Here is an 18,820-nt window from a genome sequence, read left to right on the forward strand (position 1 = left end):
TAAATAAGTCACGGTCAACAATCATATGGCCATATAGTTGGGTAGAACTTGGAATTGTTGGGTCGCCGGGAGGATGGAGACGGGAAATGGAGGTCGTAGTGGTGGTGTGTCGTTTCCGTTGCACGACAGCAATGGTTCCAGCACTTCAATGTGAATGAGGAGGAAGACTCATGAGAAATCATGTTTCTGCGGGTTGAAGGCTGTGATAAAAAATCTGGGATAGCAGAAAATCCAGATAGATTATTCCATGCATTTCCAAGGTACCGGGTGAGTGGTGTTGAAAAAGTTCAAGGTTTTCCATCTTGTTATGTGTTATTGGGTGTTTTTTCATTGTTTTCTTCTCTGATTTATCAATTTGCAAAAGGACAGTCACTGTAATTACTTTAAGTGGATTGATGATGATGACTATCAAGCAGTGGTTGAAGGTGATGCAAAGAAAAATTCTAGAACTGATTTGCAAGTTGAAAGTGACTATGATGAATGGAAGGTGAAGGTGGCATGGAGATTGGGTAGTTTAAAAGATGAAGTTAGATCTTTGAAATTGTTAATAATTTTCATGTTTGTGATAGTTATAATTAATGTGATCCTTTGTTGTTTGATATGTATTTCCAAGTAAACACAATTCTGTTGAAATGTAATGGTGTATTGAGTGTGATGGATTGAATGAGAATAGATGTTTGATTAGTGTTGTTTAAGATTAACTCCAAACTCTCAATTACTGGCATTGTGGAATATTGCAAATTAATTACTATCACTGTTGCTATAAGATTAAACCATAAACAGAGTAAGTAATCAAAGTAAGTAGTTATAACATTGTGCTGCCATTGAAGGCTAATTGTCACATTGTCTTAAAGATAAGTACCATGGTGCATGCTTTTTGCCAATGATATCGTCCTTATGGGAGAGTCAAGAGAAGACCTAAATAAGAAGTTGGAGTTGTGGAGAGAAGCTCTAGAAGTGTATGGTCTGCACATAAGCCGTAGCAAGACGGAATATATGGAATGTAAGTTCAATCCGAGAAGGGAAAACCCTAATATAGAGGTGAAGATTGGAGAAAACATCCTACCAAAAGTTAAAAGTTTTAAGTATCTTGGGTGCATCATACAGGATAATGGAGAGATTAAACAGGATGTAAATCATAGGATCCAAGCAGGTTGGTCAAAATGACGGAGTGCATCTGGTTTTATATGCGACAAAAAAGTGTCTTTAAAACTTAAAGATAAATTCTATCACACCGCTATAAGACCGGCTATGCTTTATGGTGCGGAGTGTTGGGCGGCTAAAGGGGAGCACGAACATAAGCTGAGTGTGGCAGAGATGAAGATGTTGAGATGGATGAGTGGTCATACGCGATTGGATAAAATAAGGAACAAAGATATAAGGGAGAGAGTTGGAGTAGCACTCATTGTGGAAAAGATGGTTGAATCGCGTCTCAGGTGGTTTGGAAATGTGAGAAAAAGACCGATAGAACATCCAGTCAGGAGGGTGGATGAGATGGAAGATGAACAAGGGGCGAAAGGCAGAGGAAGACCTAAGAAGACCATCCATGAGGTGGTCAAACGAGATCTACATGTAAACGGTCTTTCTGTAGACATGATACATGACAGAGCACAATGGCGTCGTTTGATTCATGTAGCCGACCCCACTTAGTGGGACAAGGCTTTGTTGTTGTTGTTGTTGTTGTTTGTCTTAAAGATAAGTACCACAACAAATTTATAAAGTATCCAATCTTAAAAATGAAGGCTACACCAAAAGAGAATGGTACATACAACTTTCAAATTACACATAACCACAATATTTAATATGGTACTTCATTTGTCCTGTACAAAAAAAAAAAAAAAAAACCAAAGCAGCCCCATACATTGCTTTCTAATCAAAGTAGTTTATCATTCTTTCTTGGGTTCTTAAAGCCTAGAATAAGCACAAAAATCATAAAGTTGGCCAGCTTTTTAGCAGTTGTAGAACTTGTCTCTTTGATGGTCTCAGCCGAGATAGCCACTGGTGTAGCTGCAGTAAGTTTAGGGGAGAATCCAGCTCTTACTTTCGCTTTAATCACCTGTAATTTAGGTGGCGTAGCTACAACTTCATCCTGCAAAATTAACCATTAGCCAAATTATATATCAACTTGATAGCTTGCCATAATGCCATAAACACTAACTTTTTTCCTATTCCCAAACCATACCGCATAATGATCATCAGACAGACAATGCAGAAATTATAATCTTTAGTTAAATGCTAAATGATCCTCAAGCAACATGTCTAGTTGTTTATCCCGTTTCATAGTTGTTTGATTCCATTATAAATATTATATTACACAAGTAAAAAAAATTAAATAAACCATGACTAAATTTGCACTGAACTTAAGGATACATATCATGGCCTAATAAAAATATATATAGACACTGTTTTGGCAGGTAATGTTGCTTACCACAATTTTTTTATAGAAAACTGTACAAGACTGAATCCAAGAGATTATCTAAAAGATATTAGAATTTATTATATTGAATAAGCTGTCCATCGTAGATCATGACTCGTCTAAATTGACCATTTCATTTCTCTCACCAATTTCATTAGTACTAAGGTCAAATAGAATCTTTCAGTTCTTATAACCGAAATATTCCATAATCTTTGTAAAAGTTCCTGGTAATCTTCAATTCAAGAGTTAAATGTCCTATAGTCCATAGATTTTACAGGGACTCTAAACTACAAATAAATAGTAAATATAAACACACAAAAGAGACCATGATTCAGTTTGAATCTAATACAAACTTCCACAGCAGGATTTAAGACAACAAACTGAAGGAATTGTAATTGTTATTGACGTTATAAAATAAAATTCACAATCACAATAGGATAACAGAGCACCTGTATCTTGCGACGCCAATCTTTGATACCCTCTTTGACCATGGTCACCCCAACGATGACCCAGAGAGGAACGATTGCGCTGACAGCAGTGTATGGAGCAAGCTTTGTCATTGCCAAGACACCAATGACCAAGAAATAGAAATTAGCAACCCTCATAAACTGCTCAAAGAGTGACTTTGTCATGTTCATATATCATGTTTTCATCAACAGAGTTTTTAAACATTCCACCATGGTGAAACACAAAAATCATGAGAGGACCCTCCATCTACAATAACATTGACGAAAATTTCATTAACAAACATAGAAAAACATACCAAAACATACCCTAAACCCAAAACAAACACGTAACAAACGAATAGAACCATCACTAAAATGAAACACCCCTATCTAAAAAATCATCACAAAGCCAATAAAAGCAAAACATTCTGACCCACTCATATCATATAAGAACAGTCATACAAATCGTTAGTTATCCCAAACCCTACCCATACTCAAAGGAACACATGAGTCACGCCACTAGGAAGACATCAAGCCACATAATAACTCAAAAAACAAGAAAAAGATTTCATCCTCTCTAATCGTCGCAATGGCTTCCTCCACTATCGATGTTGCTCCAGGAGATGATCAGCTCTGTATTCAGTACCGATACCTCTTCTGTTTTAATTGTCTTCCAATACTGACGAAGGTTGATGGCATGGTTTAAATGTTGGGTCAAAGGCTTAGGGCATAACTTGAGGGAGACCATATGTTTTGGAGCGAAATAGAGAGAAATAGTTGTTAACAGAGGGAGTAATGCTTTGCAACGTTTTGAATCCGTTCTAAATGGCGTCATTTTGATAGTATGTCATGCAAACAGTTAACGAAATATATCACCCAACATGTAATTATGTTTGTTATTTTTCAGAAACGATTTTTATTAACTTTATCTTTCGAAGACGAATATAGAAATTGAGATATCTTTCCAAAACGATTTCCAAAACGATTTTAATTATTAACTCGTTATTTTATTGAAAACTTTTCCATTTCCTTTATTTTAATCTGTATGTTAAAAGATTTAATTGAATAATATTAAATTAGATTTAAAGTTGAATGTGTTCAAATTAAGTTTGATTTGATACGATTGAGTTAAATTGTATAGAATTTTATCATAATTGTGATTTTTATATTTTTAAAAATTTAATATCTACAGAGATGGGACGAGAACAAGAGGCATTTTCCTAATCAGGAATAGATGACGGAAAGGGATCCCCACCCCTATAAATATCCATGTTTTTCCCCCACTTGACCCGCCCTTCTTTAAGAAGTATAAAACCCCACCCCGATAACTATTCGAATCTAACAAACAAGATTAATTTTTAAAATTTATACAACTATGATCACGTCTGAACATAAACTAAAAACACAAGAAACATACAATGTCAAACAAGATAAAAAAGAAAGAAATAAAAACCAATGTCTAGTCACTAAACAAATTTAACACAATTAATCTTGGTCGCTTTCTAACTCCCCATCATCATTGATAGTTTGGAGGTCAAGATTGAAACCTGAAAATCAAGAGTACAATAGCAATTAACAAATTAATTTGCATTCCTTCCTTCTTCATAGGCATGAGTGCCACCAACAAGAAGCACCCTCAAACATAATGGAATATTGGAACCAAGTGCAAAAATATACAGATCAGTAAAACCAATAAGCGAAGATGAGCAGACCTATCATTAAATTTAAGCACATTTTCAATAAAATTGGATAGCATTAATTTTGTTGAATATACATTTATTTGTTGCTAGATTCTGACAATTTTATGGTGAGTATATTCATTAGTTAAAATATTAAAAAATAATGGCCATACAAGGTGTAATTTTTCTTTCAGGATTTGGGAGTTTTCAATTTTAGGATACTGTGCAAATATTCTTCTTTAATTTCAACGTCTTAAACAAAGAATTTCTTACAATTATTGGTCTTCATCTCCAACAGCAAACCTGTCCAGTGTCCAGAGATAAAGAAGTAAATATCAAAGCTCAATGAACACGGTCAAGAAGTTTAAAGAGAGAAAGATGGGCATACTCACATATAAAGATTTACATAATCACCAAGGTTAAAATTACCCTTGGATTCAATCTTGGCAGAAAAAGTTTTGAGTTGGAGCTTGACTCTGGCATAAGAAACAACCCCAGAACCAGTGTTAGTAGATGGCTCTCCCTCGAAAACATTTCCAGGTTCCATGAACATATCAATCAAACTTTCATCGCTAGTGTTGTGGCAACAAAAAATATACATTACTTCTGCGGTCTTGTCCAAACCATCCACCTCCACCGTTTCCACAACTTTCATCTTAGATAAATCATAAATATGCCACATTGGAGCGAAGTCAACAATCAGAAGATAATGACTGCATCCCAAACGAACAAGTTTCCTTGGACAATATTCAGGAACTGGCGGAAAATTCCAATCAAGGTATTCCCAATTGTTAGCCTTGACGTCATATGACATGAGCCCTTCATCACCACAAGAATACAATACAATGTGGGTCTTCTTGTGAGGCTTGGTGCTGTCCTCCCACAGAAAGTAAGAGTCAGGGTTCCTGCAATATGACAAGAGAGCACTTTCGGGCACTTCCCTTGTTTCCCATAGACCTGATTTTAGGCTGTAAATATCAACCCAGCAATTTGCAGTTCCAGTACCCCCAAAGATGTACAATTTGCCATCATAGGGGACTACTAAGGGTCTATATCGGCAGCAGAACATGCTTCCACAAAACTTCCAACTCCAATTAGAACCCTCATACTTGAGGCACCACATCCTTGAGGGGTGTTGATCATCCCAATTCAAACACAATTCTGGGTCAATAATATTCAGGTCATTACCACCAGCAAAGAAGAAGCTGTGACCGACAGAACAAACTCCTTGCATATATGGTAATGGATAATCGACCAATAGACCATCTCTAAGAGGCCATTTGGCAGTTACATGACCTCCATCTTCAAGATCAACAGTGCCATTCTTAATAAAGTTGGCCTCAGTTATAGTTAACATCCTTCGCGTGATGGCTGGCCCAACATGATCTCTTTTAAGATTTATATTTTCCACAAACAGGTATAAGCGCTGCGTCATGGATAGCTTTGGATCAGAAGAACCAACATCCTGGAATTAGGGAAACAATCATATTATCTACGACAGAATCAAATCACCATAAGTTTACAGCAATTAACTATTAAATAGAAAGCTTTGCAGTGTGTTGATGATAAATTGAAACGTCATACTTATCCAGTTAAGTTTATAAGGATAAGAGGATGCAGAAACCGACCTCAGGATCATATTCCCCGCACATGGCATCAGCAGCACCTCCCGAAACAGCACCTTGCAAAACCCCAACAACACTTCCCCACCAGCTGTCAAAATCCCCGTTCAATTCAGCAGTGTCCCCCAAATCCCTAATATGATTGGCAGCCTTAGCCATCAAATTCGTGTCATCTCCAGAAGCCCCTTTGCCGGCGACAAACGCACTGAAACCGTAAGCATTCACAACTAACGATCCAAACTTATAGCCCTTCGCGTAATTGACGATCCGACCGGCGAACATCATTGCTCCGACAGAACGGTTGTCAGTGGAGATGAAATCTTGTCCGAGATTCCAAACTTCCGAAGTTGAAGCAACGAGGACGACAAGGTTCTCCTTGGGTAGGGCTTCGGGCACGTAATCCCTGGCATCTACGAGCTCCGTAACGACGCTGAACGACTCGAACAAATCGCAGAGGCACGAAGCTAGGGCTTTTGAGGTTCCGATTTGGGAAACAAATAGAATCTTGGCAGTTGGATTGCTTTTAGGTTTTCATGATGGAGTCTTATGAGGTTCTTTTTGTGGGAGTAGAGGCGCATGAGGCGCATGAGGCGAGGCTTGCAGATTAATAACAAGGTTGTGGCAGTGGCCGAGACCACGGTCACGGTGGACAAGAGCAAGGGTACAGAAATATCTGCTTCTAACGACGACGACAACGAAAGTATTGCCATATTTCTTTTCTGCTTCAGAGGGTTTCCACCACCCCTCCTCTGTTTTTTCGCGTTGCTGAAGAGAGTCGGTGTGTGTTCGAGGCGGTGGAGTGAGAAAAAAGAATAAGTATGACACCAGAGGGTTTCCCCACCCCTCCTCTTCATTATAACATTTTTAGATTAAACTACCATTTTTATTAAAAAATATTTAAAATATTGATAAATTTATTAAGAAAAAACTAATTTTATAGTCATAAATAATAGATTTTCGTTGACAAAATTATCCTAAATTTTTAAATGATCATTTAATTATTATATTAATTATCAAAAAATTCTTTTTTTATTAATATTAAGAATTTTTTAAAAAATCAATTCTATATCTTTTATTTAGTATTTAATTTATTTTTTATAATAATTTTTAAATAATTTTAATATTTTTAATTTTCATATTTTTAAATTTAAAATTAATTATTTAATTTTTTAATAATTAAATAATAATTTTTAAACACTATAGTAATTAGCAAATATTATTTTAAAAATTAAGAACTTATTCCAAGAATATGTATAATGATAAAACATATTTTTAATTTATTCTTAAGAATATTAAGATTTATTCTCAACCATTTATATATTACAAAATAAATAATTTTTTTATAATATTTATATAATCAGCTTTGGATATATATAAAGGCATATTAACTTTAAATAATTTTTGCTCCATTAGAGTGATATACAGAATGTGTATAGACAGTTCAGCAAGTAGCATGTGATAGAGTGTCATAATTTTCTATTGGAGGTTAACTAAATTAATAATAATTAAAAATATAATAATTATTAACATAAGGTTGGGTTGAGTTTTTTAATAAAGTCCATGTATATAGTATTGGTAAGTGGATTAGGCTCATATAAGCGAAGAAAAATTTATTTTGTGGTTTGAGTTGAAGAAAGAGAGTTTAAAAAAAAAAAGTAAAACTAAAAAAAAAAGTACACATTTGAAGTAAAAAATTTAAATGAAAAAAAAAATATAAGACTTGAACAACGAAAACAAAAAGTTAACAATGCTGTTAGGATCATATAGATAAACTGTGTTAGATAATTTTGGTAGAAAAATATAATAAAAAGAAGTAATATGATAATACCAAAAAAAAAGAAGTAATATGAAAAGAAGAGTTGTTTGATTAGAGATGTGGATGAAAATAAGAGTGAACGAAAGCAAAATGAAAAGAAAGATTATTAAAAGTTACAATGAATAAAAAAAAAGAATGGAGTAAGTATGAAATGTCACATTTAGTAATATTGTGATAGTATCTAAATAGAATAATTTTGATTATTTTAATTTAAACATAGTTATAAATGAAGTTAAGAAAAATGTTATAGTAAATTACAATTTGATATTAAACATAAAGTTGAATGCAAATATGAAAATAATAATTAATTAAATATAAATATAATTGATGATATTTTGATGTAGAAGTAGTAGTAATTTTGCCAGAAATTTGTGTTTTAATTAAATATAAGTATAATTGTATTTTAGTTTTATGTATGTATATATAATGTGGTATATTTAAGTGAATTTGTATATAAAAATAGAGGAGCTATTTATTTAATTTTGTATTTCTTTAGTGTGCAGTCTTGCTAAAACTATAAGAGAACAAATAAATTTCATAATATTGGAATCAGATTAAGAAAAAATCGAATAGAAGACCATGTGGAACGACCTACCAGCAAAAATAATAAAGCACATGTAATAATGATCCGCTATTATTTTTTATTATGGGATCCATAATTAAAATTAATCTACAACACTAAACTATTTTTATTTTCACACCATGTGCATCAATAGTACTAACATCATTGTCGCCTCTGTACTTCTTTTTCACGCTTCTCAATTTTTGTCTCTCGCTCGTCGATACATGAAACTATATCCATTTGACACAGCATTTCTATAGAGTAAATAGCCTCTCCGGCCTCTGTCCATTTTGAAAATTGACTACATGCCCCCTAACGTTTATAAATTATTAAATCGGCTCTTATCCATTTACTCCGTGATACCAATTAGCCCTTGAGTTGGTTTCTCCGTTCAAAGTCGACGGAAAATACTGAGGTGTAACGTGCAGCCTGTGACGTGGCATTGGATCATCAAACGTGAATTGCTCTATAGGCATGTGGACAAATAAGCCCCTGCAGACTCAGCAAAGCGACGTCGTTTTGCTTGGCATCATTTTGCTCGTTTGGGGTGAAATCCCATTCTCCCCCTTGTGCACACCCCAATCACCATACATCACCCTCGTTCTCTCCTCAAAATTACGAAAAAACCCTAAGAGACCGAAACGTCTCCCTCCAAGCAGGCTGACAGAGACTTCCAACAGGGAGGTGTTGACGGTGCTGCAGACGGAGGAACTGACGGCGCTACTAAGGTTAGTGTCACTATCTGATCTTGAAGCTTCGTTAGCTTGTGTTGCTCCATTTTTTTTACTAAACTTGGTTATTGTTAATGATGATTTGGATTAGTGATCACCCCATGCATGTTCTAAAATGTTAAAATGAGGCGTGATGGAAGTTGTTAATTAATTTCTAATTATTGCACATTGTTGTTCTAATAGATGTCATATGAAATAGTCCCTGTTTTTCATCATGGGGGTTGGTTTGAACGGGATGAAGACGGAAGTGTTGAGACATTTCCTCCGTTAGACATAGATTATGTTAATTTCAAGGATTTGGAGGAAATGTTCAAGGGTTTAGGGTATACAAGTTACAAACAGATGTATTGGTATGATGGCAGTGCCCTTGATTTAGAGTCTGGGTTGCATATTCTCAAAGGGGGTAAGGAAATCAATGAAATGTGTGATAAAAAGATGGAGAATGTGGAGTCGGATTTGCTGGTTATTTACTTTGAGCATGATGTTAGTCAACCAGTATATGGGCCTGATGTTGTTGAGGTAGATTCACCTTCTTCCGATGACGGATATGAAACAACTGAAGACGAACCCTAAAAATCCCCTCCAACTGGATTAGAATCTGATAGTAGTAGTAGTGATGAGTGACAAACCCCAATTTGACGGTTTGTTTTGTATTAAATTTAGAGTATTTTTGATAACCTTTTGTCACATTTAGCCTATGAATTAGCATGGTTTTGTATCTCTCCCATATTTGTGCTTAAGTGTAAAAACATGCTTTTTAATCCTTATTTTGATGAATTCTAATTTCTCTTTGATTCCATAAGATGCCTTGATGTGTTTGCTAGTAATTACAGGATTGGAATAGGCTAAGCATGAATCAAAGGAAGCAAGGAAGGAAGCATGCAAGTGGAGAGAAGCATAAAAAGCTAAAGAGTTGATCTCGGCCAAGCACGCGTACGCGCACAAGGCACTCGCGCGCACATTGCGATACAGGCCAAGGACGCGCACGCGTACCGTGCGCGCACGCGCCGATGATGGCACATGACCTCACTAATGCAACACGTGCCTGGCGATTTTGGAAGGTTTCAGCAACCAACTTTGGCGCCAAAATGCATATAAGGGTCAAGGATTGAAGGGGATTGACACACATTGATACACATTCACACCCATAGACTAATTAGGAGATAATTAGATAGATAGTTAGTTTTAGAAGTAGTTTTCTAGAGAGAGAAGCTCTCACTTCTCTCTAGAATTAGGATTAGGTTTAGGTTAATCTCTCTTCTTAGATCTAGGTTTAATTCATGCTTTGATTCAATTTTCCTTTATCAATTCTCAATCTTCTCCTCTCTCTCTTTCTAGTTATGTGTTTTAATAATTGTAATTCTTCATTTTGTTTTGGATAGATTGTTGTTCCTTTATTTCTTTTCAATAATGCAATTTGAGGTAATTCATGATAATTGTGATTTCCTTGATTGTTGTTGATTAATTCTTTGCAATAATTGTAGTTAGATTCTATTCTTGTTGTCAATTTACTATGCTTTCCTTTCATGCCTTCCAAGTGTTTGATGAAATGCTTGGTAGGATTTTAGTGTAGCTTTTGTTCCTCTTGGCTTTGGTTGAGTAATTAGTGACTCTTGAGTTATCTAATCCTTTTGTTGATTGATAATTAGAAGTTGCTAATTGATTTGAATATCTCTAAAGCTAGTCTTTCCTTTAGGAGTTGATTAGGACTTGAGGAATCAAATTGATTCATCCACTTGACTCTCCTCCATGGTTAGAGATTAACTAAGTGGGAGCAATGGACAATTTGCCATCACAATTGAGGAGGATAACTAGGATAGGACTTCTAGTTCTCATATCTTGCCAAGAGCTTTATTAGTTGTTAGGTTATTTCCTTTGCCATTTATATTTCTTGTCTAAAATCTTAAAAACCCCAAATATAACTCACAACCAATAACAAGACACTTTATTGTAAATCCTAGGGAGAACGACCCGAGATTTAAATACTTCGGTTATTAATTTTAGGGGTTTGTACTTGTGACAAACAAATTTTTTGTATGAAAGGATTATTGCTTGGTTTAGAAACTATACTTTACAACGAAATTTCATTAGTGAAATTCTAAACCATCAAAAATCCAATCGTCAATGAGGAAGTAAATGTACAGAGGAAGAGTGTGAGGAAGAAGCAGCCTAATGTGAGAATGAAAAAGGCAATGGATGCTAGACGAAAGGGTGCTAGGAAGAAGAGTTGTGTTAGACAACAGACACCTAAAAAGAAGAAGAATGTGCCACCTGGTAGTTTTGGTGATAAGGACATGTCTCCTAGGACTAAGAAGAAGAAGGCAAAGAGGTATGTTGGAAGAAAAAGAAAACATGTTCTATCCCAACAAGAAGCAGACAATGAGCCAAACAGTGGGCCTAGTGGAGATCAAGGTAATGGGTCAGGTGATGTTGACCCAAATGATGAGGCAAGGGATAAGCCCAATTCAGATCCAGTGGCTGAGGAATTGGACTCAGACCTGGAAAAGCCATATGAATATGAGTCTGAGGCATTTAACTCCCCAATTTCTGACTCAGATGAGGAGCATAAGGCAAGATATCCTGATTTCAATGAGGATGCAGAGTATGGTGAAGTTTAGTTTTAGGTTGGACAACACTTTGAGACCATGGCAATGTTCAAGCAAGCACTTAAGGATTACTTTGTATATGAGGGAAAAGAGCTTATGTATTTGAAGAATGAGCCAAAGAGGATTAGAGCAAGGTGTGCTGAAGAGGGTTGTCCATGGCTGGTGTTTTGCTCTCATAATAGTCAGAGTCTAAATTTTCAAATCAAGACATTCATTGGAGAGCATAACTGTGGTAGGAATTTGAGCAGCAACATGGCTGATAGAGCTTGGGTGACAAGTAAGTTGGTAAAAAGGTTGGTAACTCAACCTCTAATGACTCCGAAAAAGGCACTAGAGTACATGAAGCAGGACTATAATGTCCATATAAACTATAGGATGATATACAGAGCCTTCAAAGCTGCTAGAGAGCAAGCAATTGGAAAGGAGCGAGAACAATATGGAAAACTACATGACTACTTAAATGAAATTCACAGAAGCAATCCTGGATCCACTGGTATAGTTGATGTAATTCCTCAACTGGAGGGTCGTCCACTCTTCAATAGGTTGTACATTTCACTGGATGCTTGCAAGAAAGGCTTCAAGGTGCGCTGTCGTCCCCTGATCGGATTGGATGGATGCTTCTTAAAAGGGTACTTTGGTGGTCATCTGTTGTCAGCTGTAGGGCAGGATGCCAATAATAGTTTCTTTGTTATAGCATTTGCTGTAGTTGAAGCTGAGAACACTGATTCCTAGAAATGGTTTCTTTCAATCCTTCATGATGATCTTGGTTCTGTGGTTGCCAATGGGTGGAACTTCATGTCTGACCCCACAGAAGGTTACATTACTAGTTTCTTTGTGTTTCCTTTTTGTTATATGGTTTGTGTTCTGTGCTTACTTGTTAATTCAATTGTTCTTATGAATTGTTATTGCAGGGGTTGGCTAAGGCATTGCATGAGGTAATGCCACAAGCCCATCATAGGAATTGTGTCTTACATATATGGAAAAACTTCATCAAGCACTTTAAGGACAAGCAACAAAAGGGCTAGTTTAGAAGGTTGCTAAGAGCATAACAATGAGAGAATTCAAAGACTCAATGGAACTTGTGAAGAAGGTGAACAAGGATGTTTGGGAGTATCTACGGAAGTTTGATCCTGGTGCATGGACGAAGGCTTACTTTAGCCATGGCCCGAAGTGTGACAATATCACCAATAACATGTGCGAAGTTTGGAATGCCAAGATCGTGGAGTATAGAGAGAAACCGATTTTAACTATGTGCGAGGAGCTTCGAAGTTACATTATGCGAAAGATGGCAGGGCACAAGCACAGAATAAGCAAATGCAAGGGTAAATTAGCTCCAGTTCAACAACTAAGGTTGGATGAGTATATCATTCCTGAGAGCAATAAGTGGACAGTGGTGCACGAAATTGTGATCAATTCTTTTCACAACTCAAATAATCCCTAGTAATGGCCCCAAAAACTTGGTGCTCAATACCATGGCATAAACACAACTTCGCACAACTAACCAGCAAGTGTACTGGGTCGTCCAAGTAATAAACCTTACGCGAGTAAGGGTCGATCCCACAGAGATTGTTGGTATGAAGCAAGCTATGGTCACCTTGTAAATCTCAGTCAGGCAAACTCAAATGGGTATGGTGATAAACGCATAAAACTATGAAGATAAGGATAGAGATACTTATGTAATTCATTGGTAGGAACTTCAGATAAGCGCATGAAGATGCCTTCCCTTCCGTCTCTCTGCTTTCCTACTGTCTTCATCCAATCCTTCTTACTCCTTTCCATGGCAAGCTTAAGCAAGGGTTTCACCGTTGTCAGTGGCTACCTCCCATCCTCTCAGTGGAAATGTTCAACGCACCCTGTCACGGCATGGCTATTCATCTGTCGGTTCTCGATCAGGCCGGAATAGAATCCAGTGATTCTTTTGCGTCTGTCACTAACGCCCCGCCCTCAGGAGTTTGAAGCACGTCACAGTCATTCAATCATTGAATCCTACTCAGAATACCACAGACAAGGTTAGACCTTCTGGATTCTCTTGAATGCCGCCATCAGTTCTAGCCTATACCACGAAGACTCTGATCTCACGGAATAGCTGGCTCGTTTGTCAGGCGAGCACTCGGTTGTTAGGCGATCAACCATGCATCGTGTATCAGGAATCCAAGAGATATCCACCCAATCGAAGGTAGAACGGAGGTGGTTGTCAGTCACACGTTCATAGGTGAGAATGATGATGAGTGTCACGGATCATCACATTCATCAAGTTGAAGAACAAGTGGTATCTTAGAACAAGAACAAGCGGAATTGAATAGAAGAACAATAGTAATTGCATTAATACTCGAGGTACAGCAGAGCTCCACACCTTAATCTATGGTGTGTAGAAACTCCACCGTTGAAAATACATAAGTGATAGTGTGATCATTGGCTTCGGCCCCAGAGAGGGAACCAGAAGAACCAAGATGAATTACAATAGTAAAAGGTCCTACTTATAGAAAACTAGTAGCCTAGGGTTTACAGAGATGAGTAAATGACATAAAAATCCACTTCCGGGCCCACTTGGTGTGTGCTTGGGCTGAGCAATGAAGCATTTTCGTGTAGAGACTCCTCTTGGAGTTAAACGCCAGCTTTGGTGCCAGTTTGGGCGTTTAACTCCCATTCTTGTGCCAGTTCCGGCGTTTAACGCTGGAATTCCTGAGGGTGACTTTGAACGCCGGTTTGGGCCATCAAATCTTGGGCAAAGTATGGACTATCATATATTGCTGGAAATCCCAGGATGTCTACTTTCCAACACCGTTGAGAGCGCGCCAATTGGGCTTCTATAGCTCCAGAAAATTCACTTCGAGTGTAGGGAGGTCAGAATCCAACAGCATCTGCAGTCCTTTTTGGTCTCTGAATCAGATTTTTGCTCAGGTCCCTCAATTTCAGCCAGAAAATACCTGAAATCACAGAAAAACACACAAACTCATAGTAAAGTCCGGAAAAGTGAATTTTAACTAAAAACTAATAAAAATATACTAAAAACTAACTAGATCATACTAAAAACATACTCAAAACAATGCCAAAAAGCGTACAAATTTTCCGCTCATCACAACACCAAACTTAAATTGTTGCTTGTCCTCAAGCAACTGAAAATCAAACAAGATAAAAAAGAAGAGAATATGCAATGAATTCCAAAAACATCTATGAAGATCAGTATTAATTGGATGAGCGGGGCTTTTAGCTTTTTGCCTCTGAATAGTTTTGGCATCTCACTCTATCCTTTGAAATTCAGAATGATTGGCTTCTTTAGGAACTCAGAATCCAGATAGTGTTATTGATTCTCCTAGTTAAGTATGATGATTCTTGAACATAGCTACTTATTGAGTCTTGGCTGTGGCCCAAAGCACTCTATCTTCCAGTATTACCACCGGATACATACATGCCACAGACACATAATTGGGTGAACCTTTTCAGATTGTGACTCAGCTTTGCTAGAGTCCCCAACTAGAGGTGTCCAGGGTTCTTAAGCACACTCTTTTTGCCTTGGATCACAACTTTATTTCTTTCTTTTCTCTATTTTTTTCGAATTTTTTTTTCATTGCTTTTTCTTGCTTCAAGAATCATTTTTATGATTTTTCAGATCCTCAGTAACATGTCTCCTTTTCATCATTCTTTCAAGAGCCAACATTCATGAACCACAAATTCAAAAGACATATGCACTGTTTAAGCATACATTTAGAAGACAAAAATATTGCCACCACATCAAAATAATTAAACTGTTATAAAATTCAAAATTCATGCAATTCTTTTCTTTTTCAATTAAGAACAATTTTTTCAAGAAAGTGATGGATTCATAGGACATTCATAGCTTTTAGGCATAGACACTAAGACACTAATGATCACAAGACACAAACATAGATAAACATAAGCACTAAAATTCGAAAAATAGAAAAATAAAGAACAAGGAAATTAAAGAACGGGTCCACCTTATGATGGCGGCTTGTTCTTCTTCTTGAAGATCCTATGGAGTGTTTGAGCTCCTCAATGTCTCTTCCTTGTCTTTGTTGCTCCTCTCTCATGATTCTTTGATCTTCTCTAATTTCATGGAGGATGATGGAGTGTTCTTGATGCTCCACCCTTAGTTGTCCCATGTTGGAACTCAATTCTCCTAGGGAGGTGTTTAGTTGCTCCCAATAGTTTTGTGGAGAAAAGTGTATCCCTTGAGGAATCTCAGGGATCTCATGATGAGTGGGGTCTCTTGTGTGCTCCATCCTCTTCTTAGTGATGGGCTTGTCCTCATCAATAGGGATATCTCCCTCTATGTCAACTCCAACTTATAGAGCTCTTGAGCTATAACCTCATGAACTTCTATTTCTTCTCCAATCATGATGCTATGAATCATGATAGCCCGTCTATAGTAACTTCGGACCGGTTGCTAGTGGGAATGATTGAGCGTTGGATGAACTCCAACCATCCCCTAGCCACGGGCTTGAGGTCATGCCTTCTCAATTGAACCGGCTTCCCTCTGAATCTCTCTTCCATTGGCGCCCTCTTCACATATGACTGTGAGGACTTGGTCCAACCTTTGATCAAAGTTGACCCTTCTAGTGTAAGGATGTTCATCTCCTTGCATCATGGGCAAATTGAATCCAACCTTACACTTTCCGGACTAAAATCCAAGTATTTCCCCCGAACCATAGTAAGCCAATTCTTTGGATCCGGGTTCACACTTTGATCATGATTCTTGGTGATCCATGCATGGCATAACTCTGACCATTAAGATTCCGACTTGTTGAATGGGTTGTAAGAACTTCCCAACCTCTTCTTCGGATCTCATGTCGGATCTCGATATTCACTCTTTTGAGTGAAAAGGACCTCGGATACTTCTTCAGGCCACAACTTCATAGAATGTCTATGCACCCTTGAGATGAATCTTCCATCTCCATGACTCGAGTGAAGTTTTGCCTTCCCTTTCCTCTTCTAGAGTTTCTCCGTCTTGGATGCCATAAATGGTTATGGAAAAAAAAAAGCATGCTTACCACACCAAACTTAAATTGTTGCTGTCCCGAGCAAAAGAAGAAGAAGAGAGTAGAAGAAGAAATAAGAAGGAATGGCTTTGTGGTTCGGCCAAAAAGGGAAGAAGTGGTGTTTAGTGTGTGAAAATGAAGGAGTGAAGATGGGTTTATATAGGAGTGGGGGCTCATGGTTCGGTCATGTATGGGTGGGTTGGGTGGGAAGTGGTTTGATTTGAATGGTGAGTAGTGGGTTTTATGAAGGATGGATGTGAGGTGAAGGAAAGATGGGATGATAGGGAAGGGTTTTGGAGAAGAGTGTGAGGTGATGGGGATCCTGTGGGGTCCACAGATCCTGAGGTGTCAAGGAAAAGTCATCCCTGCACCAATGGCAAGCAAATTGCGTTTTTAGCCATTTCTGGTGTTAACACCGGCTGTGCCATTTCTGCGTTAACGCCAGTTCTTGCCCTTTTCTGCGTTAACGCCAGTCTGGTGCCCTTCTGGCGTTAAACGCCCAGAATGGTGCCAGACTGGGCTTAAACGCCCATCTGCTAGCCTGACTGGCGTTTAAACGCCAGCAGTTCTTCCTCCAGGGTGTGCTGTTTTTCTTTCTGTTTTTCATTCTGTTTTTGCTTTTTTCATTGATTTTGTGGCTTCTCATGATCATCAACCTACAAAAATATAAAATAACAAAAGAAATAGTTAAAATATAACATTGGGTTGCTCCCAACAAGCATTTTTTAATGTCATTGTTGACAAGACTCTCATGAGCCAGAAATGTCAGAGCAATTTGGACCTCCCAACACAAACTTAGAGTTGAATGGGGTTCAACACCAACTTGAGTGTTGTCTCCAACACCAAACTTAGTTTGACTGTGGGGCTCGTTGGCTCCGTTTTGAGGAAGCTTCACTTCCATGATGACAGAGGATATCCTTAGCTAACACCAAGGATTCTTCATTCACTTGAATGATCAATCTCCTCTATCACATCATCACAGCCTTTGTGCTAGAAGGGTTGCAAGGATGATGGATTCATCCATGCACTTCCCAGTCTCTACTATGAAATCAGTAGGGATGTAATGGTCTCAACTTTTACCAAACATCTTCTACAAGTCCATAGGCTTGTTTTCTTGAGTTGTCTGCCATCTCTAGTGAGATTTTGCAGCTTGTACCTCAAGATCCTTAGCTTCTCCATTACAGAGAGAGGCATGAGGTTACACTTGACCCTAAGTCACACAAGGCCTTCTTGAAGGTCATGGTGCCTATGTACAGGTTTGAAAACTTCCCAGGATCTTCTCTTGGCAGTTTCTGCTAACAAGTCTCCATTCTTTGGTGACAAAGGTTCATCCTCCAGTCTTATTTCCAAATACTTTCATTCAGCTTCATGATTGTGTGAATAAAATTTCATTTAAAAAAAAACAAGGTTTAAATGATAACCTTTTTAGCTAATACCAAATATAAAAGTATATGACATTTTAGCAAGAGAATGAAAAAGAAATGATTTTCAAATCTGTGTTATATTATTGTTTATTTGTTTATGAAAGAACATTAAATGTGATGATTTTCCATTGTAATGTAGATCAACCAAGTTGGAACTGTTTAAAGAGGTCAATGAGGTGGTGAAGCATGCAAAGGAAACACATTGGGACAGTGGTAACTTCCGTAGATGTGGAAAAACCATACACGCTTTCATTGCTGCCATTGGAATGAGAAAATCAGACAGGTAGTATGATCTTCTAAAATAATTCTTCTGCTTTTGAATGTTAATATGTTATGACTTTGCTCAAGTGAATTTTCTTGAGAAAAAATTTTGATTTTCTTGCAAATTGGCTTCTTGAAACTTAGCTTATTACTCTTTAAAGCTTTATGTCTGTTGCAGAATAATAATATTTGTTTCTCAGTATCTATTAATTTGGAAAAAAACACTTATATTTCTATTAATTTATTTGATTTTGGTGGAC

General features: G+C 37.3%; 4 protein-coding genes across 5 annotated transcripts in view; 1 reads left to right on the forward strand and 3 right to left on the reverse strand.

Moving 5' to 3' along the window:
* Positions 1-18,820, reverse strand: part of LOC112710990 (naringenin 8-dimethylallyltransferase 2, chloroplastic) — a gene marked incomplete in the record, with an annotated part of 176,568 nt that overhangs the window by 12,267 nt on the left and 145,481 nt on the right.
* LOC114925883 (probable phospholipid-transporting ATPase 8) lies at positions 1,745-3,265 on the reverse strand. The gene is made up of 2 exons (XM_029295349.2): positions 2,866-3,265; positions 1,745-2,089 (listed from the first exon to the last, which is right to left on the reverse strand). The coding sequence occupies exons 1-2, from the start codon at positions 3,052-3,054 to the stop codon at positions 1,874-1,876; spliced, it is 405 nt and encodes a 134-aa protein (XP_029151182.1). The 5' UTR covers positions 3,055-3,265; the 3' UTR covers positions 1,745-1,873.
* LOC112790186 (uncharacterized) lies at positions 4,202-7,048 on the reverse strand. Of its 2 annotated transcripts, XM_025832462.3 has the most exons (4): positions 6,170-7,048; positions 4,934-6,006; positions 4,815-4,844; positions 4,202-4,409 (listed from the first exon to the last, which is right to left on the reverse strand). In XM_025832462.3, exons 1-3 carry the CDS (start codon positions 6,446-6,448, stop codon positions 4,817-4,819), a joined length of 1,380 nt encoding a protein of 459 aa, XP_025688247.1. In that variant the 5' UTR covers positions 6,449-7,048; the 3' UTR covers positions 4,202-4,409; positions 4,815-4,816. The 2 variants fall into 2 exon arrangements, with proteins under 2 accessions (XP_025688247.1, XP_025688254.1); XM_025832469.3 differs by lacking the exon at positions 4,815-4,844 and having other exon boundaries at positions 6,170-7,047.
* On the forward strand, positions 11,918-12,610 carry LOC112710966 (uncharacterized). Its single transcript, XM_025763477.1, has one exon. The coding sequence runs from the start codon at positions 11,918-11,920 to the stop codon at positions 12,608-12,610; it is 693 nt and encodes a 230-aa protein (XP_025619262.1).

The sequence above is a fragment of the Arachis hypogaea genome, chromosome 1 (assembly GCF_003086295.3).
Source record: "Arachis hypogaea cultivar Tifrunner chromosome 1, arahy.Tifrunner.gnm2.J5K5, whole genome shotgun sequence".
Taxonomy (NCBI): Eukaryota; Viridiplantae; Streptophyta; class Magnoliopsida; order Fabales; family Fabaceae; genus Arachis; species Arachis hypogaea.

What these genes read in the sequence shown, in the direction of transcription:
- LOC114925883 (XM_029295349.2), bottom strand. Translation starts at nt 3,054, where the DNA reads ATGAACATGACAAAGTCACTCTTTGAGCAGTTTATGAGGGTTGCTAAT. An exon ending in ATTGGCGTCGCAAGATACAG is followed by an intron (nt 2,090 to 2,865) that starts GTGCTCTGTTAT and finishes TTAATTTTGCAG; the next exon opens with GATGAAGTTGTAGCTACGCC.
- LOC112790186 (XM_025832462.3), bottom strand. Translation starts at nt 6,448, where the DNA reads ATGATGTTCGCCGGTCGGATCGTCAATTACGCGAAGGGCTATAAGTTT. An exon ending in GCGGGGAATATGATCCTGAG is followed by an intron (nt 6,007 to 6,169) that starts GTCGGTTTCTGC and finishes CCCTAATTCCAG; the next exon opens with GATGTTGGTTCTTCTGATCC. An exon ending in GATTATGTAAATCTTTATAT is followed by an intron (nt 4,845 to 4,933) that starts GTGAGTATGCCC and finishes GACACTGGACAG; the next exon opens with GTTTGCTGTTGGAGATGAAG.
- LOC112710966 (XM_025763477.1), top strand. Translation starts at nt 11,918, where the DNA reads ATGGCAATGTTCAAGCAAGCACTTAAGGATTACTTTGTATATGAGGGA.